The 24,168-nt window shown below is 40.5% G+C and overlaps 2 protein-coding genes across 2 annotated transcripts in view; both read left to right on the top strand.

Moving 5' to 3' along the window:
- Positions 1-1,758: 1,758 nt before the first annotated feature.
- On the top strand, positions 1,759-14,875 carry LOC108884221 (activin receptor type-2B). Its single transcript, XM_018677986.2, has 11 exons — positions 1,759-2,456; positions 4,525-4,732; positions 6,901-7,016; positions 7,488-7,639; positions 7,841-7,984; positions 8,599-8,742; positions 9,510-9,658; positions 9,852-9,966; positions 10,615-10,753; positions 11,030-11,160; positions 11,435-14,875. Exons 1-11 carry the CDS (start codon positions 2,405-2,407, stop codon positions 11,627-11,629), a joined length of 1,545 nt encoding a protein of 514 aa, XP_018533502.1. The 5' UTR covers positions 1,759-2,404; the 3' UTR covers positions 11,630-14,875.
- A 1,301-nt stretch (positions 14,876-16,176) lies between these two features.
- LOC108884220 (rho GTPase-activating protein 29) overlaps positions 16,177-24,168 on the top strand; it is a 29,322-nt gene continuing 21,330 nt past the window's right edge. Inside the window, exons 1-2 of the mRNA XM_018677980.2 lie at positions 16,177-16,339; positions 16,839-17,187. Coding sequence (XP_018533496.1) covers positions 16,899-17,187 — 289 coding nt within the window. The 5' untranslated portion in view covers positions 16,177-16,339; positions 16,839-16,898. The remainder of the gene's footprint in view (positions 16,340-16,838; positions 17,188-24,168) is intronic.

Here is a 24,168-nt window from a genome sequence, read left to right on the forward strand (position 1 = left end):
CGGGGTGTTCTAAGTGATACAATGGAGACTTCCACCTGCAAAGGCACAAATAGATAAAAATATCAGAATGCTTAGGATACATAAAAGGAAAACATGAGAGCAGAAGCACAAATTTCAACTCATTAGTTAATTAGTTAATCTGCCTTTGGAGTCTATCCACCTTTTATCCTGTTTTTCATCACATTACACACACAGTGTAGTATTATTGCTGTGTACAATACAGTATAAGTGAGGACAGGCTGGAATATATTGCATTTAATAATGTTTTACAACACAACCACCTCATAGTTCCCTGTTTTTTGAAGTACCACTGCATCATCTCGCCCTGTGCTCTCTTTCTTCGAGGGATGTCACACCACGGTTGTGGCTTGTGGACCTTTAATGAGCACTCATGTGCTTTCTCCTCCAACTGTCATGACAACAGAACATCTATCTTTACAAGGTTTCGCTCATGGCCTCTATTGAGTTACAGGGTCAATATAGGATAGCTTAATGAGGAAATGCTTTGTCTTGAGTTACACTCAACGGCACTAGTTTAACAGCGATTACCTATTGCTAACCTTATTCCCCGGCCATTTGCTGCATGAATTGGCCGGGTGTCACCAACATGCCATTAGTCTGGATGTCAAAGTTGGGTAAGAGAGAGGGACCTGCGAGCAAGGCTTAATGGCATTTTAACAATGTCACTGTTGATTTTCTGTGATGATGGGATTTATTATTTTACGCAAAGGGCTTCAGTTTTGAAAAAGCTGCTATGCAGCAAACTATGTGACAGGATACTTTATTATTGTTGGCAACTATTCTATTTCAGAGACCTAGATTATTTGCTCTAATGGAGGTAAGAACTTCTTAAGAGGGGAGATTACAAAAGAGAAGCAGACCCAATTAGCCAGAGGAAAAGAACTTGAACCTTAATTCTTAGAAAAACACTTTTGAGGTGACTGTCTGTTGACTGGGAGACTGGTAGAGTGGACATGCAATGCAGTGTTACAGATTGGAAACTATCAATAGGAATACCACAGACTATTAAAAGAACACCATATTTGGAAATTAGGGAAGATTATTGTCATCCATTTCCGGCCTTTGAGATATGAATAAAAATGCTTGGTGGTGCATTGTAATCCACGGTTTGCTCTATTCTATTCTTTTTTTTTTTTTTTTTTTTTTTTTTTTTTATTTTGCTGTGTGAGATATATTTTAAATTTAACACTGTGCGGTGGTGAAATGAGTAATTAGAGGGGAATAAATTTAAAATAGCATTTATTGTATCCTGTTACTCCAAATTGGGTCAGCTATTTTTAGCACTGCCACTTATGCATAAAAGATAATTCAGATGGAGAAAAATAACATAAGAGTTTATACTACTTGTGGGGCTGAGAGATATTTTATCCTGTTTAAATCGACAAAAAGCTATACTATATTGCATAAATATACGACGAGCTTATACATTTAGACTTTTAATTTGTAAGGGCTGGTTAATTGTATTAGTATGCTTGTGAAAATACAGGCTGTATGTTTAGCCTGTCTTTGTATCGGGTAGCTGTTCTTTCTCGACTAAAATATTCCAACACATTATTTCTGTAACACCGCGTTATTTTTTAAATAATAAGTCAAACATTTCGCACTTCTCTTTATATATATATACGGTAAATTCAGTAGGAAGTAACAAAAACTAGAATTTAAACCTTGGGCTAAATGAAAAGAACAGAAAAGTAGACCGAAAAACCAACTCTGACGACAGAAAGTGCAAGTGTTGTATCAGCTGGAACCGGGACAAATACCAACGTGGAAAGCTCACGGCTTTCACCAACCCCTACTATTCCTTTTGTTAGGGTTTATATGGTTAAAATAACGTGATATTTATCGACACGAGGCTAAAATAAAGTCATTTCAGGCGTGTATCTACGGTGTCGTGCTAAGGTCATCCGCTCGCTGCCTGAATTCCCCTCTTTGTGTTTACACATCCGGGTTTCCCTGTTTGCAGCCCATTCCCCATTTAGAAGCCATTTTGGACACAGATCAGTAACATGCATGTAAACCCCGACCGACCTCCCGACGCAGCGGTGCTACTATTCAAGTGAATAACCTCAAAAAGAGCGCTGAGTTTTCGTCTCGGATTGTTCAACGGCTTCCCATTCGGTTTCTGGATCCCGTTTCCGATGCGAAATGCTGCACCTATTAATGGACTAACAGCCTGGCAGTCAATTAATCGCCCCTATCTTTTCTTGCAACATTGTTGCACCGTCGCGGCTATTGACACGCGTTGTGGTGGTGGTTTAGACCGTGCTGGAGGGACCGAAGGCCTGTGGTCGTTTTGATCCTGGACTGATGTTTTGGACAACCTGAGTTTTAATGTTCGCTACGGAAAGCGGGGGAAATCTCTGTCCTGTATTTAAAACGGAACATGTCTTTTTCATGGCTGACTTGTTCACTTCTTCTGGGAACTTTATGCGCAGGTAAGCTGCTATTGTTGGTTTAGAAATTGCAACAGTGTTTCCCCCCCATTCGTCCCTCCCGAGGCAAACACATTTTTGTGTGTGTAATTGTCTGTGTTTGAAATTTCGACCCGCGAACGAGTTTACGATTGTTTAGTTGTTTAAACTTTGTTGGCAGTGGGTGCTATCGTGGAGCTGTGGGAATTTTATTCTCTTCCCCGTAATCTCGTTTTCTCTGTTTGTCCCTTAACACACCAAATTTCCAGTCGGGAAACATCAAAGGAATAGCTGCGACTTTCTTACATTTCAGAAACACATCTCGGCGTCATTAAATGTTGCGTTCAATGCTAAGAAATTTAAACGTATTAATCTAAATTTAACTGTTGCGTCCCCCCTTTGCCTTTCCTAACAGTGGCAGGAATAGAAGGCAGCAGCTGCATCAACATCCTGAAACCTTATAGGCTACATCTCAGGTCTGTACGCTTGTTTTGTGGTTAGAGCCCGAACAAGAGCCACATTTCCTCTGTTTCTTTTTTTCTCTTTAATAAATCGATGGCGTTTGATTTGAAGACACAGCAGCTGCTCTCGTCTGAAGTCAGGTCTTTACCCCGAATTGAGGTTACTGTTACACACAGCTCCGATTCCAAGAGCCTGTGACTTGCTACCACGTGAAATTGAGCATGAGCGTTGTTTTTCTTTTGTTTGCCGTGCTTTTTTGCCAGCGTTTGCAACTCATATGGAAGATTTTATTGTGTCTCAGACATTAACACAACATCTACCATAGCTTACGTGATGAAATAGTCATTACGAAAACAATAATATCCACTTTCCCCCTTCACGGAGATATATATTTTTTAGTTTTTCCTCGAACTTTAATAAAATTTTAATACAGGCACAGCTGTCTCCAGTGTGCCAAATAGCTCTGTGGCTAATGCCTTTATGGTTTATAGATTACGACTCGGGAGTGTACAGTATAAGCTGCTTCTCCAGAATTCGTGTTGTTGTGGTGTAAGCCTCAGTAAGTGACAGAGGGAGGGGGGTTAGGGAATGATCTTGTAGTAAAAGTCCTCCCGGATCATGTGACCACAGATATCAGAAATGCCATCTCGGCTCAATGGAGCATTGAGCATCACCGTTATGTATGTGTGTATGTGTGTATTACTTGTCCCTACTACCTTCCTTCCTTCCACCCTTAATAATGAGCATGATGTTTGGTCATTGCATACATCCCTATATGCCATAATGAAGTCCATTGTATGCTGCTGGACAACTAAATGCATTTCTGTGTTAGTGGATGTGTGCCTGTGTGAGTGTGTGTGTGTGTGCCTGTGTGTGTGTGTGTGTGTGTGTGTGTAATGGGTTGGTGGGGATAACACTGGGGGATGGGCAGCCTCCTATAGGCAGGGATTTAAAGAGACAGGCACTATTTTTTCTGTGAACAAAGATCAGGCATGAATGTCCATAAATATACTGTGAATGACGTGTACTGTTACATGTTATGTGCTTTACTGTCTATCAGAAACACGTCTCCTATTTAATTCTGGAATGTGTTCAACATTGTACCCACTATGATGAGTAATAATACATTTGTCTATAAGGAATTCACCATCAGGAGACTGACAGCTATTGTTACATTTCAGCTTGGTTTCCCCTTAAAGAAGAAGGTCTTATCTGTCTTTCCAGATGTGTCATACTCCAGGAGGATGCAGGAGTCCTTATCTATAGAAGCTGCATGTCAGTGTGTGTGTGTGGTGTTTTTATACCACAGCAGGGCAGATCATTGTTCTTATATTGCTAATTAAATCCTGTAATTTTCCTCTTCTTTACTTGTTACTCTCTGAAAAGATTTTTTAGTGAATGGTATTATGTCGAACTACTATTCAGCAACAATTTCTTAGCCCAGAGGAACTCCCTTTTTTACTATAGAGAGCTCCCAAAGTTGGCTGTGTGCCAGAGTGATGATAGAGGCGCTGCTCGAGAGATGTTTCTTCGTGGCACTGAATGGATCCTGCACCATATGTCTGTGCTTCCGCCGCTGAGTTTCAATTCATTACATTGCGAGCTGACTGAGGCCTTCTGTCCATTACAGGGTACAGTCTGGGCGAAGCAGAGACCCGGGAGTGTGTGTACTACAATGATAACTGGCGTACGGAGAGGACCAACCAGAGCGGCTTCGAGCGCTGCGAGGGGGAGAAGGACAAGCGACTGCACTGTTATGCCTCCTGGCTCAACTCCTCAGGGACCATCAAGCTGGTGAAGAAAGGCTGCTGGCTGGACGACTTCAACTGCTATGACAGGTCGGGTCACTGAGCGAGGTCATCACCACCGCGCTTTTACATTCATATTTTAGGTATCTGGCTCATACCCAGAGTGACTGGCAGTGAGTAAAACAGCCTCTGCACTCACATGTAGCTCAGTACGGCTTTATTTATATGGCCTGGGGCGTGTTCAGGGACAGAAATAGCAGATCAAATGTTGAAACACCTTGTCAATTAGCCAATAAGCTGAAAAAAGTTAAACATTTGCTGCTTGTACCCTCTCAGATGTGACAGTTCACAGTTTTTCTCCTTTTGTCATATCACTGTAAATTTAATATTTTTGGGGTTTTGGCCTGATGGTCACACAAAACAAGCTATTTGATTAGATGTCATCTCATGGTCTGGGAACATTTAGGCATTTTAAGTGTGAACAATAGAGCAACACAATTATTAATATCATCAATTGCATCTCTAAATCCATCCCAGCTTGCTAAAAAACATGACACAAAACAAAGAGATGCATGATCTATACATCACCAGAATAACTGTGAACATTTGCATATTAATGGCTTTCTTAAAAAAAAAAAACACACATTTACAGTCCTTTATCCCCTCGCATTAGTCTCAGTACACAGTTTCCCAGAGCCCAGGGTAACCTGCCTCAGTTGCTAATTTTTATGATCAACACACCAAAGCTCTCAGATGTTCAATTTTCAATGATCCAAAGCAGAGAAAAGCAGAAAATGTACAAATTTGGGAAGCTAATGTTTACCATTTTAGCTTGTAAATATGGCTAGTATTAATTTCCCGTTGCTCAATCAATCAATTAATTGTTTCATTTCATGTGTAAAACCTGACATTAACTAGAAGGCATACAGATTACTCCACACATCTATACACAGAGAATACACACAGTGCACAGTATAGTGAGTGTAAATTATTAAATATGCTCTACAATACAAACTGTAAGGCCAGCCAAACAGATTGAGGGTGGACTGAAATGATTTCAAGTCTTGATATAAAAGCATAGATAGAACCAGACTCTATTAGATGGGGAAAGTGATTTCCACAAGTAGGGATTTATGTTGGGGTAAGATGCTCTGCAACCAGCCCAGCTCCCATCTATTCTTTCTGGAAATAACCAGCAGTCTGCATCTCAGTGTCCACAGCCCCTATGATAGCAGATAGATACGGTGGCACCAGGCCACTCAGGATTTTCCAAGCCAGGAGGAGAATCTTAAACTGGCCTTTATCGGCATGCAGTGCAGAGTTGTGTGGCACAATCAAACTATCGTCTAGTCTTTAATATTCAAGCCACAGCATTTTGAACAAGCTGGAGACCTCTGGTGGCTCACGAACACAAGCTGGAGAAGAGAGCAACTGCAATAATCTCTCCTAGATGCTGTGTATAAAATAGGTCTTTTTGCTGCACAGCCTTTTTAGTATTTAATGTAAAAGTAGTTGTGAGATTGACCTGCAGTTTGTGAATATTACAGAATCAAGACTGGGGTTGTGGAATAGCAGTTAAATGACAGCTACCTCGAGTGACACAGTGGCTATTTGACGATGATCAGCGTGTGTCTACATTAAACCAAAAGCTTTGCCAGATCGGGGTGCATACAAATTGTGGGCTTAGATGCGCCTGCAAATATGTTGACATTTTCTCAGGAAAATTTCTTCAGCCTGAAGTGCTGTTGGAAGTAATTACAACAACAGAAGAGGAATATAATGGGACGTGGAAAAGTAAATTTGCTCCCGGTCAATTTAATCTTGAGTGGAAAGCTCTGTAAAATAGTGACAGGTAATGAAAAGGTGGGCAGTTTTGACGAAGTTAAGAGACAATGTCACTAAGATTAATAGTTGTATTTAAGAGCAGAGATCTGCAGTTATGTGCAGATTGTGGTAGAAATCCTCTGAATTTGGCATGTTTGCTGAATTGAAAAGAGGCGATATTCTCAACGAAAGGAAGATGTTGAGCACTCCAGCACCCTACAAAATTTAGTCTTTGTTGGCTCATACATTACCAAGAACCAACACCGAGCGAGCGAAGCACCTACCTGATCCTTTAAATTAAAGTCTAGATCACAAAATGTTATGTTGGTTTTACTGTCATGACATTTTGGTCCTATTAATTATTAAAACAGTTTGATGTGTATCTTGTTTTTTAATCTGAGCAATAACGCAGTGTGTGGCATCTGCTGTTTTAGGCAAGAGTGTGTTTCCATGGAGGAAAACCCTCAGGTCTTCTTCTGCTGCTGTGAGGGCAACTACTGCAATGAACGATTCACCCACCTTCCTGATATGATTGGCAGTGGCAACCGAGGTGAGCAGCAAATACATCCTGCATATAGTACAAGCAAAAAATAGGTCTTTGGCTTTTCCCTTCAGATTAGTGGGAGTTAAGCTTAGCCCTGCACCCAGTCGTTAAATATATGTGCCGATCCCTTTTACTAAATTATTCTTTGCTCGCTTTAGAGAGCCACAGTTTTGGACTTTCATTCTTGTGATATTGTAGCATTTATTATTTTTATTTGCACAGTCCATCATTGATTTTTAGCTGGCTAGATGGTGGCAAGGTGAATGTTTTTTAAAGTGCTGTCTCTTGGCTGTTTGCTGTATTTCTACAGATTCTAATCATTTGTCAGTCGAGGATCAAGGTTGTGCAGTGTAGATAAAATGTTACCTCGCTCTTTTTAAAATCGGGTCGCAGTCTGTGACGGACGTTTGTGACGCTGCTAATAACCCACATGCCATAAAGCTGACATGCTGTAATTATTCTGTTCCTCCTCAACAGTGAAAATCCGGCCTCCGCCCCGGGTGCCGTCCCTGCTCAACGTGCTGGTGTACTCCCTGCTGCCTCTCTGTGTGCTGTCCCTGGCCCTCGTTCTGGCCTTGTGGATGTACCGCCACCGCAAACCTCCGTACGGCCACGTGGACCTCAGTGAGGTGAGACGGGCCATACTCAATCCGACTCACATCTGAGTTTCCTCTCTGCTCGTCAGCCATGTTGGCTGCTTTGTTGATGCTAGTTTCCCAGTTCTTCTGTTATATTCATGTGATATTTTGCAGTGAGGGATGTCAAAGTTTCACATGTTTAAGATAAATCTGGCAGAAGAATGAGACATGTTTTCCTTCTCTGTTATTTAGGATCCAGGACCCACTCCTCCCTCCCCATTGGTGGGTCTGAAACCTCTGCAGCTGCTGGAAATCAAAGCTAGGGGGCGCTTTGGTTGTGTTTGGAAAGCCCAGTTGATGAGTGAATATGTTGCTGTAAAGATATTCCCTGTTCAGGTACGAGAACAACATTAATTCAAGACATTTGGGTACATTTTTGAAATCTCGTTGAATGTTTTGTAGTCCCAGTTTGTGCCGCGTGTACTTACATTATATTTTGGTCACGGTGATGAGAGAAAAATATATATTCTGCAACCTCTCAAAAACACAGAGTGTTGTTAATTAACACTTGGTGCTGCTGTGAAATCATTCTCTGATTCATGAAAGACTCTTTTAACCATCTGGATGATGAAATATTCTGTCAGTTGCATGATTAAAAAGTGTTATGTTGCATGAAAGTATATAAGTTGGTATGTAGCAGTGTCTGTATGTACCGTTATAACTCTTGTCATTTTTGGCTTTTTGTCATAGTGTAGGCTGAATATTTTTTTAGATAGAAGAGTCTTTTAGGGTTCTGGAAATACCTTCAACTTTTTTCATAGACTGCTATGTATATGTTTTTTTGAAAAAAGGATGACTCGTGTTGTCACTTGAATGTGATGATAATATATAAGAGGTACATTCTGAGGCTGTCTGCTTTGTACTACATATAAGGAAAGAACCCCATTATAGTGCTTGTATAAATCATCAAGACCTAAACAGAACTCTCTGCTCTGTGTATGTTTATATAGGATAAGCAGTCATGGCAAAATGAGCGGGACATTTTCATAACTCCAGGGATGCGACATGAAAACATCTTGCGTTACATTGCTGCTGAAAAACATGGAACCAACCTGGAGACGGAGCTTTGGCTTATCACAGAGTTTCATGAGAGGGTGAGCGCATGTCTACTCGTATACACCCACATATAACAAATTCCTGGTGAGGTATAGGGCTTCTGTGTTGACTAGAACTGCTTTCCTATATTGGCTGAGGCCTTTATTTACCTCAACAACAGACCCTCACAGATTTGATTAAAGATTTTATTGCTTATGGCAGCTTTGCAGTACCAAGTATGCCTTAAAGAGACAGAATTGTGTTGCTTGGATTTATACATAATACAGGCATTTATGTCAAATAATACTAGTATTGAATATATCTATAAATACACCTCAAGGCTACCAGAACATTCTGCTCATAAGTTTTGTTTTAAACAGTAAATGCTATAACATGTAGCATTACATTTGTGCAGTGACTGTAAGGCGCCTGCTCATAGCACCTTTTTAACCATGGCAGTGACACAAACAAACAGACAAAACATATTTAGTCACATTTAATTGTCTTAGTTCCACGAGTGTGTGTGTGTCATCTCTGTTTGCTTTAAATGTTTCCATTTTAGTCAGTACTTGTAATGATATTTTAAGCTGTATTGTATGAATGAAGTCCTGGCAGTCAGGCTTCAGGCTGCTCTATATGGCTGGCAATGGAAGTGGAACATAGGACAAATATAATCTATACCTGTTCCTTTGTACATCAAACAACAGTCAACAGGATCGTGGTTGTCTGACTCCCTCCCTCTGACAGTAAAGCTTCTAAGAAATGGATTTAAAATTAGATTTTCGTGCAGTTGTTAATCTTTGTGTGTGTGTGTGTGCGTGTGCAGGGCTCACTGACAGACCACCTGAAGGGTAACACTGTGACCTGGACTGAGCTGTGTCACATAGCAGAGACCATGTCCCGCGGCTTGGCCTACCTCCATGAGGACATTCCCAGCTACAAGGGAGAGGGGCCGAAACCCACTATTGCACACAGGTATGCGAATCTGTGCTTAATACACTGAAAACAAGACTTCATTTGATTTTAGATCTCATCTTAAATTAATGGTGCACTTTCCTGGTTGTGCTCGATTTAGTAATTTTTAACCTGGAAAATAATGGACTAATTTATGTGACTCAACGTCTTTATAATTACGGCACTGTAATGACTTCTAAAATGATTTTCCCAGGGACTTCAAGAGTAAGAATGTGATGCTTCGAGATGATTTAACTGCAGTTATTGGAGACTTTGGGCTCGCTGTACGATTTGAACCAGGAAAACCTCCAGGAGATACTCATGGCCAGGTAATGTAATATCATCACTGTGGTTTTAATTTCTGCATTATCAATATGGTGCATATCCAAGTAACGCTCCCCTTGTTTTTGCCGACACATTCATAAAAGCTTCATACAGTTTTTGCAATTGACAGTTTCTCTTGTGAATCCTGACTTGAAAGGAGTGAACATTAAGTTATCTTTTTCTGGTCATCTGTTTCAAATAGCTCAAAAAACCCAGTGTGATTCAAAATTTAAAAAAGGTTAAGTGTCAGTGTTTATACAGTAAGTAGGAGTTAGGAATAGAGCACACAGAGGCTGTTTCCTATTGGGAGATGGAGTTAAAGATTAATCATGAAAAGAATTCAAAACTGTTTATACAGGCAACAAAGTAACAAGATAAGTTAAGAGACTGCTGCCTTAAGTAGAGCCAGTTTACCCAGCAGCCGGTCTGGATGTTGTATGATACTGAAGCATTGTTTCACATTGATTTAACTGGCTCCTGGTTACATATGTTAAATGTCTAGGGGTCATAAGATAGCAAGTTTCAAACCAGGCAAAAGCCACAGATTTGATCAAAGTATTTTCTAAATAAATGTTGCTCGTTTGATAGCATTGAGTGCCCGTGATGATGTATTTATTCACACTCACAAAGACTCAAATCCATTGTCCTGCCAGGTGGGTACGCGGCGTTACATGGCTCCAGAGGTGCTGGAGGGAGCCATCAACTTCCAGCGAGACTCCTTCTTGAGGATAGACATGTATGCCATGGGCTTGGTGCTGTGGGAGCTGGTGTCTCGCTGCTCAGAGACAGACGGTGAGTCAGGCAGTGCAGGAATGCTGCTGTTTCACCCACAGGTGATAGGTCACTGTGCTTCAGGCCGACCCAATAAACAAAGGATTAGTTTTCGTTTTTGTCTGGGGGAAGCCATCTGATCCAGGTCAAAGGCGTAATGTGGCTAAAGTTACCGTTTAAATACAGAACTAGGCTTGACTTTTGTTGTATCCTTCCAAAATCCAAACACTGCACTATTTACTTGGCTTGATCTCTGTGTAATGCTTTCTATCCTGCGGCCTCGCTGCCTCTCTTCAGGTACAGTTGGCGAGTACATGCTGCCGTTTGAGGATGAAATAGGCCAGCATCCCTCCCTGGAGGATCTGCAGGATGTGGTCGTGCACAAGAAGATGCGCCCAGTCATCAAGGAGAGCTGGCTCAAACATCCTGTGAGTAACAGTGGTAGAACAGTTCCTGCAGCTTCAACAGTTATACCATGCATCCTTTTATCCAATGAATACAGCACGTCATAGTTCCATGAATCAGATATGTTTCTGTTGTTTCTGAAACTTGAAACTTGTCTACAACTTTAAGCCATAGAGAAAGTGAGAAATATCTGCCTTATTAAACTGATTGTTACTTAATGTTTGGGTCCAAACATATGCACAAATTGAACTTGATTTGTACTACAAATTGACTCTCCTGTCTTGTTTGTGACTGCAGGGTTTGAGCCAGATGAGCGAGACCATTGAGGAATGCTGGGACCACGATGCAGAAGCACGACTGTCGGCCGGCTGTGTCGAGGAGCGCATCGGCCAAATCGCCAGGGTGATCAGCAGCACTACCTCAGACAGCCCCGTCTCCATTGTGACGTCTCTCACCAACGAGGACCTACCTCCCAAAGAGTCCAGCACCTGAACGGGTGACCAACCATCCTTCACCTGAGCTCCTGACTTTTTATTTTTCAAACCCAAACTCAGCGGATCTCCGTGAATATTTAAAAAAAAAAAAAAAAAAAAAAAAAAAAAAAATGAAAAAACAACTAGCAACTTGAATGCAGCTGCTATTTTATCCCAATACTGGTATTTTTTCTGTTTTAATGTTTTCAGTGTTTAAAGTCAGATCTTACTAACACATCCATCTGCTGTAGTTTTTAAGTAGTAATAAGCTATGCGATGGGCACATCTGATAACACCCATGTGTCAAATCTTAAATGTTGTCATTACCTCATGTATTTCTCTTGTGTTAGTCTGTTTTTTATTACCTCATGAGTCGTTATCGTTTCGTTTTTTTTTTTTTTTTTTCCCGGTCTTGGTCATGATCGTCTGCGGCCAAATGAAATGAATCCTTGCTCCAAACCTCGGACAATGTGCTGCACACCTCGGAGGAACCGTTTTGAGACTGTTAGAAAAATATATTCATCTTCCTCAGGGGTCGAAGCTTCTCAATTTTTTTTTCCCCCCAACTTGAGTGTGCTCCCATATTTTAAACCTGTGAATGCCTCAGAATGAAAAAAAGTTTTTTTTTTTGGTTTTTTTTTTAAATCAGAGCACAGCTGTTTTATTGTAAGGGAGGGAGCTAAAATGGAAGCTGAACAGTTGTATTGGACTTTTTGAACCTTTCTGAAGATTTGGGACGAGCGTCTTGTCCCCGGGGAACTACCTCTCAGGTATCCAGTAGGCTTCTTTGGAACATTTTCTCTAATTTGAGAGCCAAGCTATCCATCTAGCTATCATGGACATATATTCCTGGTTTTTCTTTTCTTTTTTTTTTTTTAATTGTAGAAATTCAGAGTTACTCCTTAGCCAGTGCCAGGGGCATTGACGGATGCTGTCTGGAGTTGCAATGTTACACATTCTTGATTTTAACTATCTGTGTGAGTGTGTACACGTGTGTGTGTGTGTGTGTGTGTGTGTGTGTGTGTGTGTATGGGTACCTGTGTGAGAATTTGAAGACTAAATGATATGAGATGGATAGAGAGTGTTTTTGAGGAAAGAATCACGGACAGGTAGTTGGGGTTTATCCTTGCGAGGGCCATACTTGAGTAAGCAACATGTCTGTTTTTAATTTCTTGTGGCTGTTTGTTCAATAGACTCAGTCGGACACCAGTCCCCAGATACCTCAGTCACTGTACGTCATGCAAGGAGAGCTCAAATGGTTGCCTTTGTCTCAAATGCAATGCCATAGTCGTACCATAACATGAATACCATACATTGAATGTCCGTTATGCTGCTGTGACTATTCCAGGATACTCAAGGATTTGTAGGTGTACATGTATTCTTTGTTAATATAACGCTAACATGTGATAACTATCCATGATATTATGTGACGCTAATATTCTGTTTTTGTGTTGTTTTTTTTTTGTTGTTTTTTTTTTTGACTGGGTAAGCCCTCAGCTGCTTACTCCTCCAGACTGACCTCAGATATTCTGACAAGTACCTCAGGCTTTTTCTACATGTATATCAAGTTGTGTTATGTATTTTATTGTGTTTTAGTAGTCGAGATATTTTATCGCCGGTTGGGCCTCTTTGTCTGTGGAGATTTCTTTTTGAAATAGAGCCTGACCAGTTGTCACAGTGTTAAATGCTGTACAAAACCTAAAAGAAGAGAGGCAGATTCTTGTAAATAGACGTGCACACACAGTTGCAGAACACTGATCTGTTTTATATATATATATAAAATACAAAAAAAACAAAATCAGGGCATTACAGTTCTCATTTCACAGAAACAGAAAGGGATTTCTCAGTTCCACCTCTAGATATTTAATTCATTTGGACAACAAGCCCTGTGATTATATATTCCGATTTTTCAAGAATGGTGGTTGTGTTACTGATTTCTATGAATAATGGTATCAGTTCCTCTGGATCAGAAGCTGTGTAGGTAGCACTTGCATCGGAAAGCTTAGTGAATATCATCAAAAAGATCATTTTAAAAAAGGCAACAAAAAATCCTAATGTTTCGGGGCGGGTGGCGTCTGTGATTGGCCACTTGTTTGAACAGTATTACCTCAATATTAACCCACTGATGTGATGTTCAGACCTTGTTCAGTGATAGTTTAGCCACCTTGGATAACACACAGGGCTCGTCTGTTGTGCTTTGATTAGTGCTGTGGAAAGATGGTGATTTTTTGAAGTGGTCTGTAATGCTTGCTCCTGTGCAGTTGTGGTGAAGAACATGCGGAACAAAAACATCAGTCAATACAGAACAATGTTTTTAGTGTTTGGAAGTCATCTACGTGTCTATAACCACATGATTGATTGTGATAATGCAGCCCCATTAGGAGTCGTGTAAACGGTGGCATGTGCGTGGTCCAAGGGTCCAGCAATATTTATTATACAGCAATAGTCATTTGAATATCATAGTTCAAGTCCATTATACTCAGCTGTGACTTAGCAGTTTTCTCCTGCGGATCAGTCAAGTACATCTCATCACACCTGGATCATGTTCTGACGAGGACACTGTCCTGATAGAAAAATGTTGTGAATGTTGTGAGGTTGAATTTGTGTGTGTGTGTGTGTGTGTGTGTGTGTGTGTGTGTGTGTGTGTGTGTGTGTGTGTGTGTGTGTGTGTGTGTGTGTGTGTGAGCTGAACGTGACCCAGGTGCTCTCACGTATTGTGCCAGAAAAAAACACAACGATCGTGTGGGAAAATCTTGCTGTGATCGGTGGTAATCTCCAAATGCTGTCTTACACCCAGCTCTTCTGAACAGAAAAACCAGTTACCTCATGCAGTACCTCGTTAGTAACACTAACATGGAGTCAGTCTCATCTTCAAAAAAAAAAAAAGAAAGAAAAATATCAATTATTGTGTATATATTTACTTGACAAATGTAAAGGGTTTCTTCCTTTTCATGTGTGAATCCTGTGAAAGCAAAGCCTTTTTTTGATTTACAGTCAACATATTGTTCATTTCTTGTAGCGTGAATGGATGTTGGACTGAATCGTGTGACCTTCCCTGTTTATGTGAACTGTGTGTATGTGTATGTTTGTGTGTGTGTGTGTGTGTGTGGGCGCGTGTGCGTAGTGTGTGTTTGTTGGTTTCACTAAAACAGTACGAATGGTAACTTTATCTGTGAGTTGAAATGCTTAGAAATATAAACTAGATGAGAATACATCCATCTTTTTGTATATTAAAATAAAGACAAACACTGATTAACCATGAAAATTGAATTCTTTGAGTGTTTCTCTCAGTTCACATCTGTTCCACCACACAGACATACTCTTACATGACACTTCGACTCAACATAAAGACGAGATGCAACTGATAAAACCAAGAAGCTGGGTGGTATTTTGATGAAGTATTGAAAATACAAAAGGCTTTTGATAAGCAACATATCATAAAACTTACAATGTGCATTACTGTTTTTTTTTTACTGTAAATCGTCTGTGATAGCACGTAGGATATTTGTTTTTACTCCTATAAATACTGTACAGTATATATACAACATCCCCAAACTACACTTACCAGGATCTTTAACATACTGTAACATAGGCCTCTATAGCACCATTTGTACACTAGATGGCAGCAGCACCATCAGCACTATGGGCTGGTTTACTATTATTATTTTTTATAATGCCTATTGCTCAAAACTGGATAATTAAAGTTAGTCTCTTTACTACAGACAACAGCACGAATGTGCAACAGTCATTATGAAATGAATATTTCAAATGTATAGTGGTACTGTGACTACTTCTACTACCACAAGTGCTACAACAAGAATTAACGATGATAATACTTTTTTTTAAATCTCTTAAATAGCAATCATATAAAAGAGAAAGCAAAAGTACAAACATATAAATCAACGAGCTAAATGCAATAAACCTTTCAGTTATATATCAAGGGCTCCTGGTGCCCTTTAAAGGCTACTTAACAGGAAACGTGTTTTAAAAAGGATTTATTTCAGCAAAGAAATCAGGACTTCTTGGCATACCTTTCTCGACTCTCTGTGTCAAAAAATTCCACTGCTGAAACAACAACAAAAAAATTATATTACAACACAAACGTAAGGTGTGGCACGTTTGTCATGTAAAGGTTACAACTCTGACATAATGATTTATTTAGCTGTAGGCCAGAGCTGTTAAGGCCATAAATGTTATATGTTAGGAAAACAAAAAACAAAATACACACACACACATTCATAGGTCATAAGAACATTCCACTTACAGTTGACATAGTGTGATAATGTGACAGTAAGTGTCTTAGACGTTATAACCACAAGAACCATTATTTTTTAAAACAACACATATTCTATAAATGTGCATTATACTACCACCCACTCGTTAATTCAAAACTCCTCCAGTTAGAGTTGAGCTGTTTTATGTTTATTACGAGATTCAGTTATGGTACAGAAAACGTTCGCCAGCACCTGAAGGCATCACAGCTCCGTTCCGTCTGGCCAATCAAAACGCGTCTGGTAGATCATGTGACAAACCGACTCGTAAATTACAATTGACTTGAGAGTTGCCGATAGTCGGCTACTTCTCGATGTACAGTGACTCGAAGCGGACAACTTTTTGCCTCTGTTGGAGTTTGTTTTGTTAACAGAAATGCCGTTGGGTTTTTACAGACACTGTTAAGCAAAGTGTTGTTCGGATATCGTGGCCATTATGTCAGTAAACTGCCGAACAGGTGAGTTTAAATAGCGTTTTTTGGCTGTGCCAGCAAAGCAGTTTATGACCCGGGTCGACTGTTTTTACCGGGGCAGCAGCATCACTTTTCACTGTAAACTGTCCGGAAAAAGAAACGTTGAGGTCGTGTAGTTTTCGTTGTTGTTGAGTGTTTTAAAAAATACTTTTCGTTTGGCTTTGTTAACGTGTTTATTCCTCCAAAGTATTTTATTTTTATGAAGATGTATTGAAGTGTTTTCGTGTATTGATAGGCACTGTTATTTTACAAATGTAGCGTTAAGCTAAGTTAGCTAACATTAAAGCGATGCTCAACGTATCAAGAGACACAGCAGAGAGCTTTTAAAGACATCAAATAACTACTTTGGGAGTTAACATTTATGACAGTAGACACTGGTTTAAGAGTTCACTACATATGTTTAACAGGTCTTAAATAGTTCAGTTATACAGTAGATAAATGATAACCACACATCATCTTCATCTATCACTCTCTTGTCTCTCAGCCTTCCAGGGACCAGGGCTGTACCCCCTGTAAAAGGGTGGTAGCTGCACTGGCTGCTGGGATGCTACGGAAGAACAGCAGCAGCAGTGGTGGCAGTGGGACAAAGCACACCCAGGGTCTACCACGACACCTTTCCAAAACCCACACAGCATCTCTGTCAGCCGGATCTGCCAAGACCTTGGATATGGGTCGCAACTCCAAGAACTCCAACCCTCTGAGCAGCATGGGGCTGTCCTCTCGGCTGGTGGGGGCACCAGGAGTGGACCCAGAGTATGTAATGCAGCTGGTGAATGATGTGCGGTGGTTCGCTGATGTGCTGCTCAACCTCAAGGATGCTTTCCAGTATAAAGGTGAGTTCAGGAGGAGCTGGAATGTGGGGGGAGTTTGTAGAGGGGCTCTGGGGGTTAGGGAAGTGGAACACAATGAAATGGCATTCTCGAAGAAAGAAAATCCACTTTTGGGTACTTGTTACCTATCATCAGCATTGTATGTTCAGTGCAATGTATGTATTCAAAAGAAATGTGTCACTTTCTACTTCTACTTCTTCTTCAGTTTCAGGTTTTTTAGATATCCTAGAAGGACTTTAAACAAACCACAGATAGCAGTGGGGAATGTGCATTCAGGTGCTGTTTGAGAGAGCAATATCTATAACAAGATAAGGGCAAGAGAGATCGACTTTTTCAGGTTGAAGAAGTGCTTTACATAAAATCAAACATGTCAATTAGCTACATTACCCCCCACTTTCATAAAGGCTACTGTCTGTGGATAACTTATCTCTGTCTCCTCTATAATGCATTTTTCCTGGTGTATACCATTTCTCTAAAAAAAGAACCCTTGCTCTTTGAACTGAGGCACTGACACTAAAATCTGGTGTTTACCAATGATGTTATAGATAGCTGAAACTCTCTACTTGCAAATTCCATCCTAGATATACTGGGAATGTATTGACAAGAAGTCAAGTAGTGTTTGTTTGGCCAGTTGCCCACAGGAATGAGGAGTACTAATGTGTAAACACACTTTAAGCCTTTTAAACAGTATCACAGTTAACACTTTTATTGACTCATAGCTGTTCTGAAAAAAACACCCACAAAATATAGTTGCACTCATTGCACTTTGAAGTGTTTTGGATAAAATGTCCAGGAAGGCTGTGTGTGTTTTTGTTATGTTAGAGATAACTAAAGCCCAAAGTTTGTCATTGTGACAGACAGCCAGAACCACCTGTGGAGTGTCAGTGCACAGTGTGATAACAACCTCACTGCTATCATGCTGGAGCGCTTGCTGTTAGTGTCTTAACAGCTATGTTCAACCACACACTGCTACACACAGGCACACAAGTGGAGCAGCAGACACAGGTTACTTACTTTCCCTCTGTTTTTCTCACTTGGTTTTGATGGCTTGGCACTTGTTTGCAGACACGCACAAACACTCAACCCACACAAATGCACAGACAGTGTTAAACAAGGCGTTACAGCAGCACAAACACTGATGATAGCTTGCTGTATGTTGTTGTGTGGGTGCAGTTACTATTTTTTTCTTTTCCAGTTAATCTGTGCATTACTTGTTTTGATTGATTCATTGTTGACTTTATAAAATGTGTGAAAATAAGGATCTCTACTTCACAGAGTCCCTCTGATTTTGCTTTTTGGTGTGTGTTATATTAATTGACTAAAGTAATTTGATTGCCACTGTTACAGCTGCTACTACTCCTACTGTACTGCTAAAAGACACATACCTACACACAAGCGCACACACACACACTGGGATCCAACTGAAGGTCTGGCAGGAGGAGTGAGTTGTTTAGCCATTCCTCTGGCTGGAGGAGTGAGGCCTCTGTGAGTGAGCCTTGGCTTGCGTCAAGCTGAGTGTTGTTCTGGGCCATCACAAAAACATTTGGGATATTTGCCTCCCCGTTTACAAGGGCTCTTATTCAGCAGGTGGGGATGAAATCATACCATATGACCCTATAATGTCATTCAGCTATTTGCCAGTTAGATTAGTGGTTTATTTTTGTTTTTCCTTTCTCTGAGACACTAACACAAGTGATTTGGTGGAACAACTCGTGCAAGATGTGGTTGCTATAATGTGGTTTTCAGTCCAATGAAAAGCAAACACTGAGTCATTTTCATTACTAATACAAGGAATGGTGGAAGATGTCCACTGTTTAAGAAAATGTAATTTGTCAGTAGTCCTCCCAGCTCTAATACACCGTGATCTGACTGTAAATAACACCATACAAGCAAGCAGGGACCAACACCTCTGTCATCTCTGAACTAATATTTGATTTAGAGACTGACAGTTTGGAGCTTATGAGGATGTGTTCTTCACTATTTAAGGAGTTTCCAGTGTCCCATATACTTTACATCCCGAGTATTGTTAGTGATCAGTGTGGCTCCTGCTTGCTGGCACTGGAACAGCCCTAGCCCTGATTATGGGTTAGGGTGAGAGTTAGAGTTGGAGTTTTTTCATTGGCTGGTTCATGTGATCTTCATGTCCATAGACACAGGTATTTATAGCCTTACAGAAAATATTTAAAAGAAAACACAAAACCTTACGGTCCCTAATGACATTGTACATAATAGTGATTTAATAATCTTAATCTATCTCAGTATGTTGACTTCTTGTTCAGTGTGTGTGTATGTGTGTGTCTGTTTGTTTGTTTGTGTGTTTGCATTCATAATTGGATTGGATTAATGACTTGTCTGTTTGTCGTAGGGGTCAGGGAGGTTACACAGTCTGGGTAAAGAAACAGTCAAAGTTCTGTTTTCTACTGATTTAAAGCAGACTATTCTCTATTTAATGTATGGAATCAGTGCATTACATTCACAAATTTAAGTGATTTAAACTGTCTAAAGTCAAAATTACTAACTTTAAAGGAATTTAGTAATTGGTATTTATATATTTTTATTGATATTTACAAAAATGGCCGACAATCTCTTAAAGGTACCTGAGAATTTCTGCTCAATTTTCATGAGAAAGCTTTTTACATAACTCAATCAGCATGATTGCACCTCCAATAACAAATTCACATCATCTCAAGTGCTAATAGGGGCGTATTCTGTCTCTCCAGCACACACTGCATCTCTTCCTGTAATGTCATGTTTATGTTGTGTAACTGCATGTGTTAGCCTTTTGCTTGAGAAGACAAACAGCCGGACAACAGCAGGTCTCTGTATGGTTGAGGGAAGTTGGGAGGAGGTTAGCGAGGCACATGCCAACTCTCATGTTGTGCTTTTCATATTTGGAAAGGTCCGTCACCGGAGTACTGTGTGAAACCAATATAATATTTTTTTTGGTTTTGTTATGGTTTTGTTTTTTTGCTGATAGGCGTGCGCCCTGTTGAGATCTGGCAGGCTTGTGTTGCTGTTACAGAGAGGCAGGTTTTACTTGCTGTGTGTCACATAGCTTCTCATACAGAGAAAACTCTGTGGAGCATTTAGCTTGGAAGATGCTTATTGTTTCTGTCAAGGGCACCTGCCAGTTTTTTGAAGGACTTAGTGCATGCACACAGCATGTTTGGTTGATGGGAACCCACAGGGGAACTCCATCAGTGACTATAAGCTTGGGTTAAGTAGACCCACAACGTTCACACCCACACCTTTACACCTATGGATTCCCCAGGGTCAGATTGTGGTGTAGATTTACACTTTCTCTTGTAACTGGGCTCTCAGTCACGAGTTGGGCAAGAACTGTTGACCAATAATGGTGAAGCTGTCAAAAGAGTGTAACCAACGAGAAGAATGTGAGGCTGTATGAGTTTTGACTGAGTAGGTGACCTCTGTCCCCATCTCCCTGTTGTCCTGAGATGATCTTTGTTCACTTAACATGTGGCGTCAACACACGCCGTTGATCAGTGAACCTTGCCCTCTCATAGCTACGCATCATACTCATATTAAAGAAAGCACATCTTATAATGGTACATTAAACCACTCAGCAAAACCTTGTGGGATCAGATTGTAATTGTTCTTAACAGTAAATATTTTCTTAAGCTAGAATATGTCCAACTTGCTCTTACCTCAAGCACACTCATTGTGGCTTAAATTCCCCTGATGTCAGTATTACAAGCATTCAGCAGTAATAGTACAAGAGCAGTAATTGTGCAGCACTTCAGGCCCAATATAATAAAAATGTCAGAATGCTTTCCTCATTCTTTGCATCTGCATAGCAGAAGACAGCTTGGTTAATGGTTTTAATCAGGATGGAAAAGGAGTCCTCTACACACAGCCATGCTGCTGTCCCCCTCCCATCCCCCCACTCTCCTGCATACTCTGCATTCCTTTAGAACAAATGTTCACTTGTAGCTATAGTGCCTTCAGTAGAGTAATGGTAGGTGTGAGGCAGATTGACCATGAAAACTCTACTAAAATAAATTCAGTTTAGAGTTATCTACAACTCTTAATGATTATCTGCTCAAGGCTGTATTTCATTCAGAAATTTCAGGCTCGGAGAGTGGAAAAATAATGGCTGTTTTTATGGAATTCAAGGGGAATATCTCCGGGGGTACAGCTGCAGTACTTGAAACAGATTAAATGCAATGGTATATTTTTATGAGTTAATACAGACTGAATGGTCCCTGAGGAAATTGTAACCTGCGTGTAGTAGTTACTCAGAGGAATTTACTCTTTTCACTTTGTTGACAGTGAAGAGTCTTTTTACAAAATGCCACTGTTGCACAAGCTCATATGCTAAACACAAGTTGTCACTTCACCATTTCACATTTTTGTTTTGCTTTTATTTTGGTGACTACGTCAGGAAGGAAACAATTGCAAATTTCCCATCAAAGTGTCAGTTTTTTTCCCCACAAAGTGTGTTTAAAAATTTCCACATAGTTGCAAGTAGCTCAGTAGTTTGCTTTCATTATCAAGCCAGAAAAGTTTAGGAATGTGTGTTAAGAAATGTGTGGTTGTAGTTATGGATAGTGTACAGGCCAACAGGGCTGAGCAGGGTGAGGTTTTAACTCTAAATGACTTGTGCTGAAACAACAGATAGCCATCAGGACACCAACGGAAATTCTATTTTCTTTCAAGTCCCTTTGCTCAAGGAAGTCTGAGTTACCTATTTCATCCTCATAGCCACAGGTGGAAAAGAAAAACAAAAGAGTTTCACACCAGCACTTTTACAGTTCCACTTCAGGCTAGAACAAACATCTTGCAGTGTAGTTGCAGAGCAGGAGGTTGAAAGCCTATTTACTTGATGTATGGTGTGCACTGTACAGTTTGTTTGACAACAGATAAACCCTGGAACATTTCACCTCCCATTATGCCACAGAACATGTTCTTCATACAGTGGTGTGCCGTGACAAGAGGCATTAAGTGACTGTAAATGAGGGGGAACATATCTAGCTGATTCACTGGTCCTTGTTTCATTATGAAAACAGTGGCTTTTTTCAACTGTTGGTGTCATCATGACACTCTGATAAGATCTGGCTGTACTCCAGCTAAAATGCATTGTTCAGTGTTTCACAGCACCAGCCTCTAACTGTGTTGTTGTTGTCAAAAGGGCTGATTCCTCTTTTAGTGGTATATGTTCAGAAACTTGTTATAGTCTTACAGGGACTCATTTACCTTGATAGTGATTTTAACAAAGTTCTCTGTTCAGAAGAGTTTGAATTGCTGTTGTTGAGGATTAGAAGTGTTTGTTGTATTGAGTCATTTCTCTGTATCCTAATCTTTAAGAATGAGGTCAATTTTCATGTTTTAACCAGTTTAAAGTCCCAGTTTACGGTCCATAAAAGCCACCACTACCTTGTGAAAAGTAAATCCAGCAATAGCTACCACAAACATCTCCCCTTCCCACACAAGTGCCCCTGTGCCAACTGAAGTGGCCACTTGCGGGTGGTGCCTTCAATCGAGAGAAAAGCCAAATTCTAGCACATAATGGTCTAATGGCCTGCTGCTCTTTGGAGAAAGAAAGGAGAGATTTGTTGGGCAGTAACTTTCCCCTGTGATGCTGAAGGATGTTTTTGTGCAAGCTTGTGGTTGGGGTGTGTTTCCTGGGGTGGGATTTATGGTTATGGGCTCTGGATGTTTGTGTAGGAGATTGGTCATGGCAAGGGGTGGATTGGACAGTGGAGCTCCCTGCTAGCAGGGGGACGTCACTTGCTGGTGATTGGGCAGACCTGCTGAAATTTACAACTGTGGATCAGGCCTGCCCTGGAGGGGGGCTGAGGCTCGTGATGCTGTTTTGTGGGTCAGACTGTTTTGTTTTTTGTAGAAAACCAAAACCGGCTAATGTTATGTTCAGCTTTGAAAGACACAACAAAAACACAGTTATGCCCGTCCCAGCAAATTCTTAAATCCTTGATTCACACGTCTGGAAGAATTAGTCATTTCTCTTGCCCAATTCAGTGCACTTTAACACCCATTCCCATGCTGTATTAGGTGACATCATTAATTCAGTTGGTGGAGATTCATTCCCAAAACATTGTACCACCAACATCTTGAGGTGAAGTCATCCACAGTTGTGCACGTCTGGGCACTAGTGGAATACAATTGGATGACAGTATCAGCTATCATTCTCTGTATGTCTTTGTCCCTGGTAGCATTACAACATTGCAGTTAGAGCTGAAACAATTAGTTGATTAATCAATTTGTCAGACAAGAATGCCACATATTGTCTGTTTCCAGTTTGTGAATGTGAGGCTTTGCTGTTTTTCTTTGTCTTGTATGCTAGTAAATCTAATACTTTGGGACAAAGTAAGCAATTTGAATGTTATCTTGAGCTCTTGTAAATTGTGATAAGCAGTTTTCTGGTGTTTTGTAAACAAATTAATCACAATTATCCAACTTTGTAAAAATAAAATAAGAATACAAAGTAGATTTGTTTCATAATCTTGTAAAACTCTGTGGTTTGGATTGGAATTTTTGAGTGGGTGGCTTTTATTTCCTTATTTCCTTTTCTGCTTTCTTTCATCTCCTACTGTAGCTGATACCCAACTGATAGACTGTGTTGATTCGAGAATGCAGTCTTGTTTTGCACCTGCTTCTAAAGTCCCTCAAACATGTAATGAAGTGTCAAAGAATTAGCCCGACTGTGAAGCCCAGACCCCACAGAGTGTGGTTCACTAATAGGCTGAGAGCAGGTAGCTGTTTATGGAGTGCCTGCTGTTTACTGTCTGTGTGATGTCTGGGGGCCCGCTCTGTCTCCAAACAAGGCATGGGAAAGACAGAGCGGCACCCAGCAATGCAGCGTTTGTTTGGACAGAGGGGGAAATTAGTATTTGGAGATGGAATCCTGACCAAACAATTCCACCTGTCGCAGATCAGGTTGCAGGCAGCTTAGCAATGCAAGCAGAGTGTGTTACAGTGAGTATTTAATGTTTTCTGGCCTCATGG

Source organism: Lates calcarifer, linkage group LG4 (genome assembly GCF_001640805.2).
Source record: "Lates calcarifer isolate ASB-BC8 linkage group LG4, TLL_Latcal_v3, whole genome shotgun sequence".
Classification (NCBI taxonomy): domain Eukaryota; kingdom Metazoa; phylum Chordata; class Actinopteri; family Centropomidae; genus Lates; species Lates calcarifer.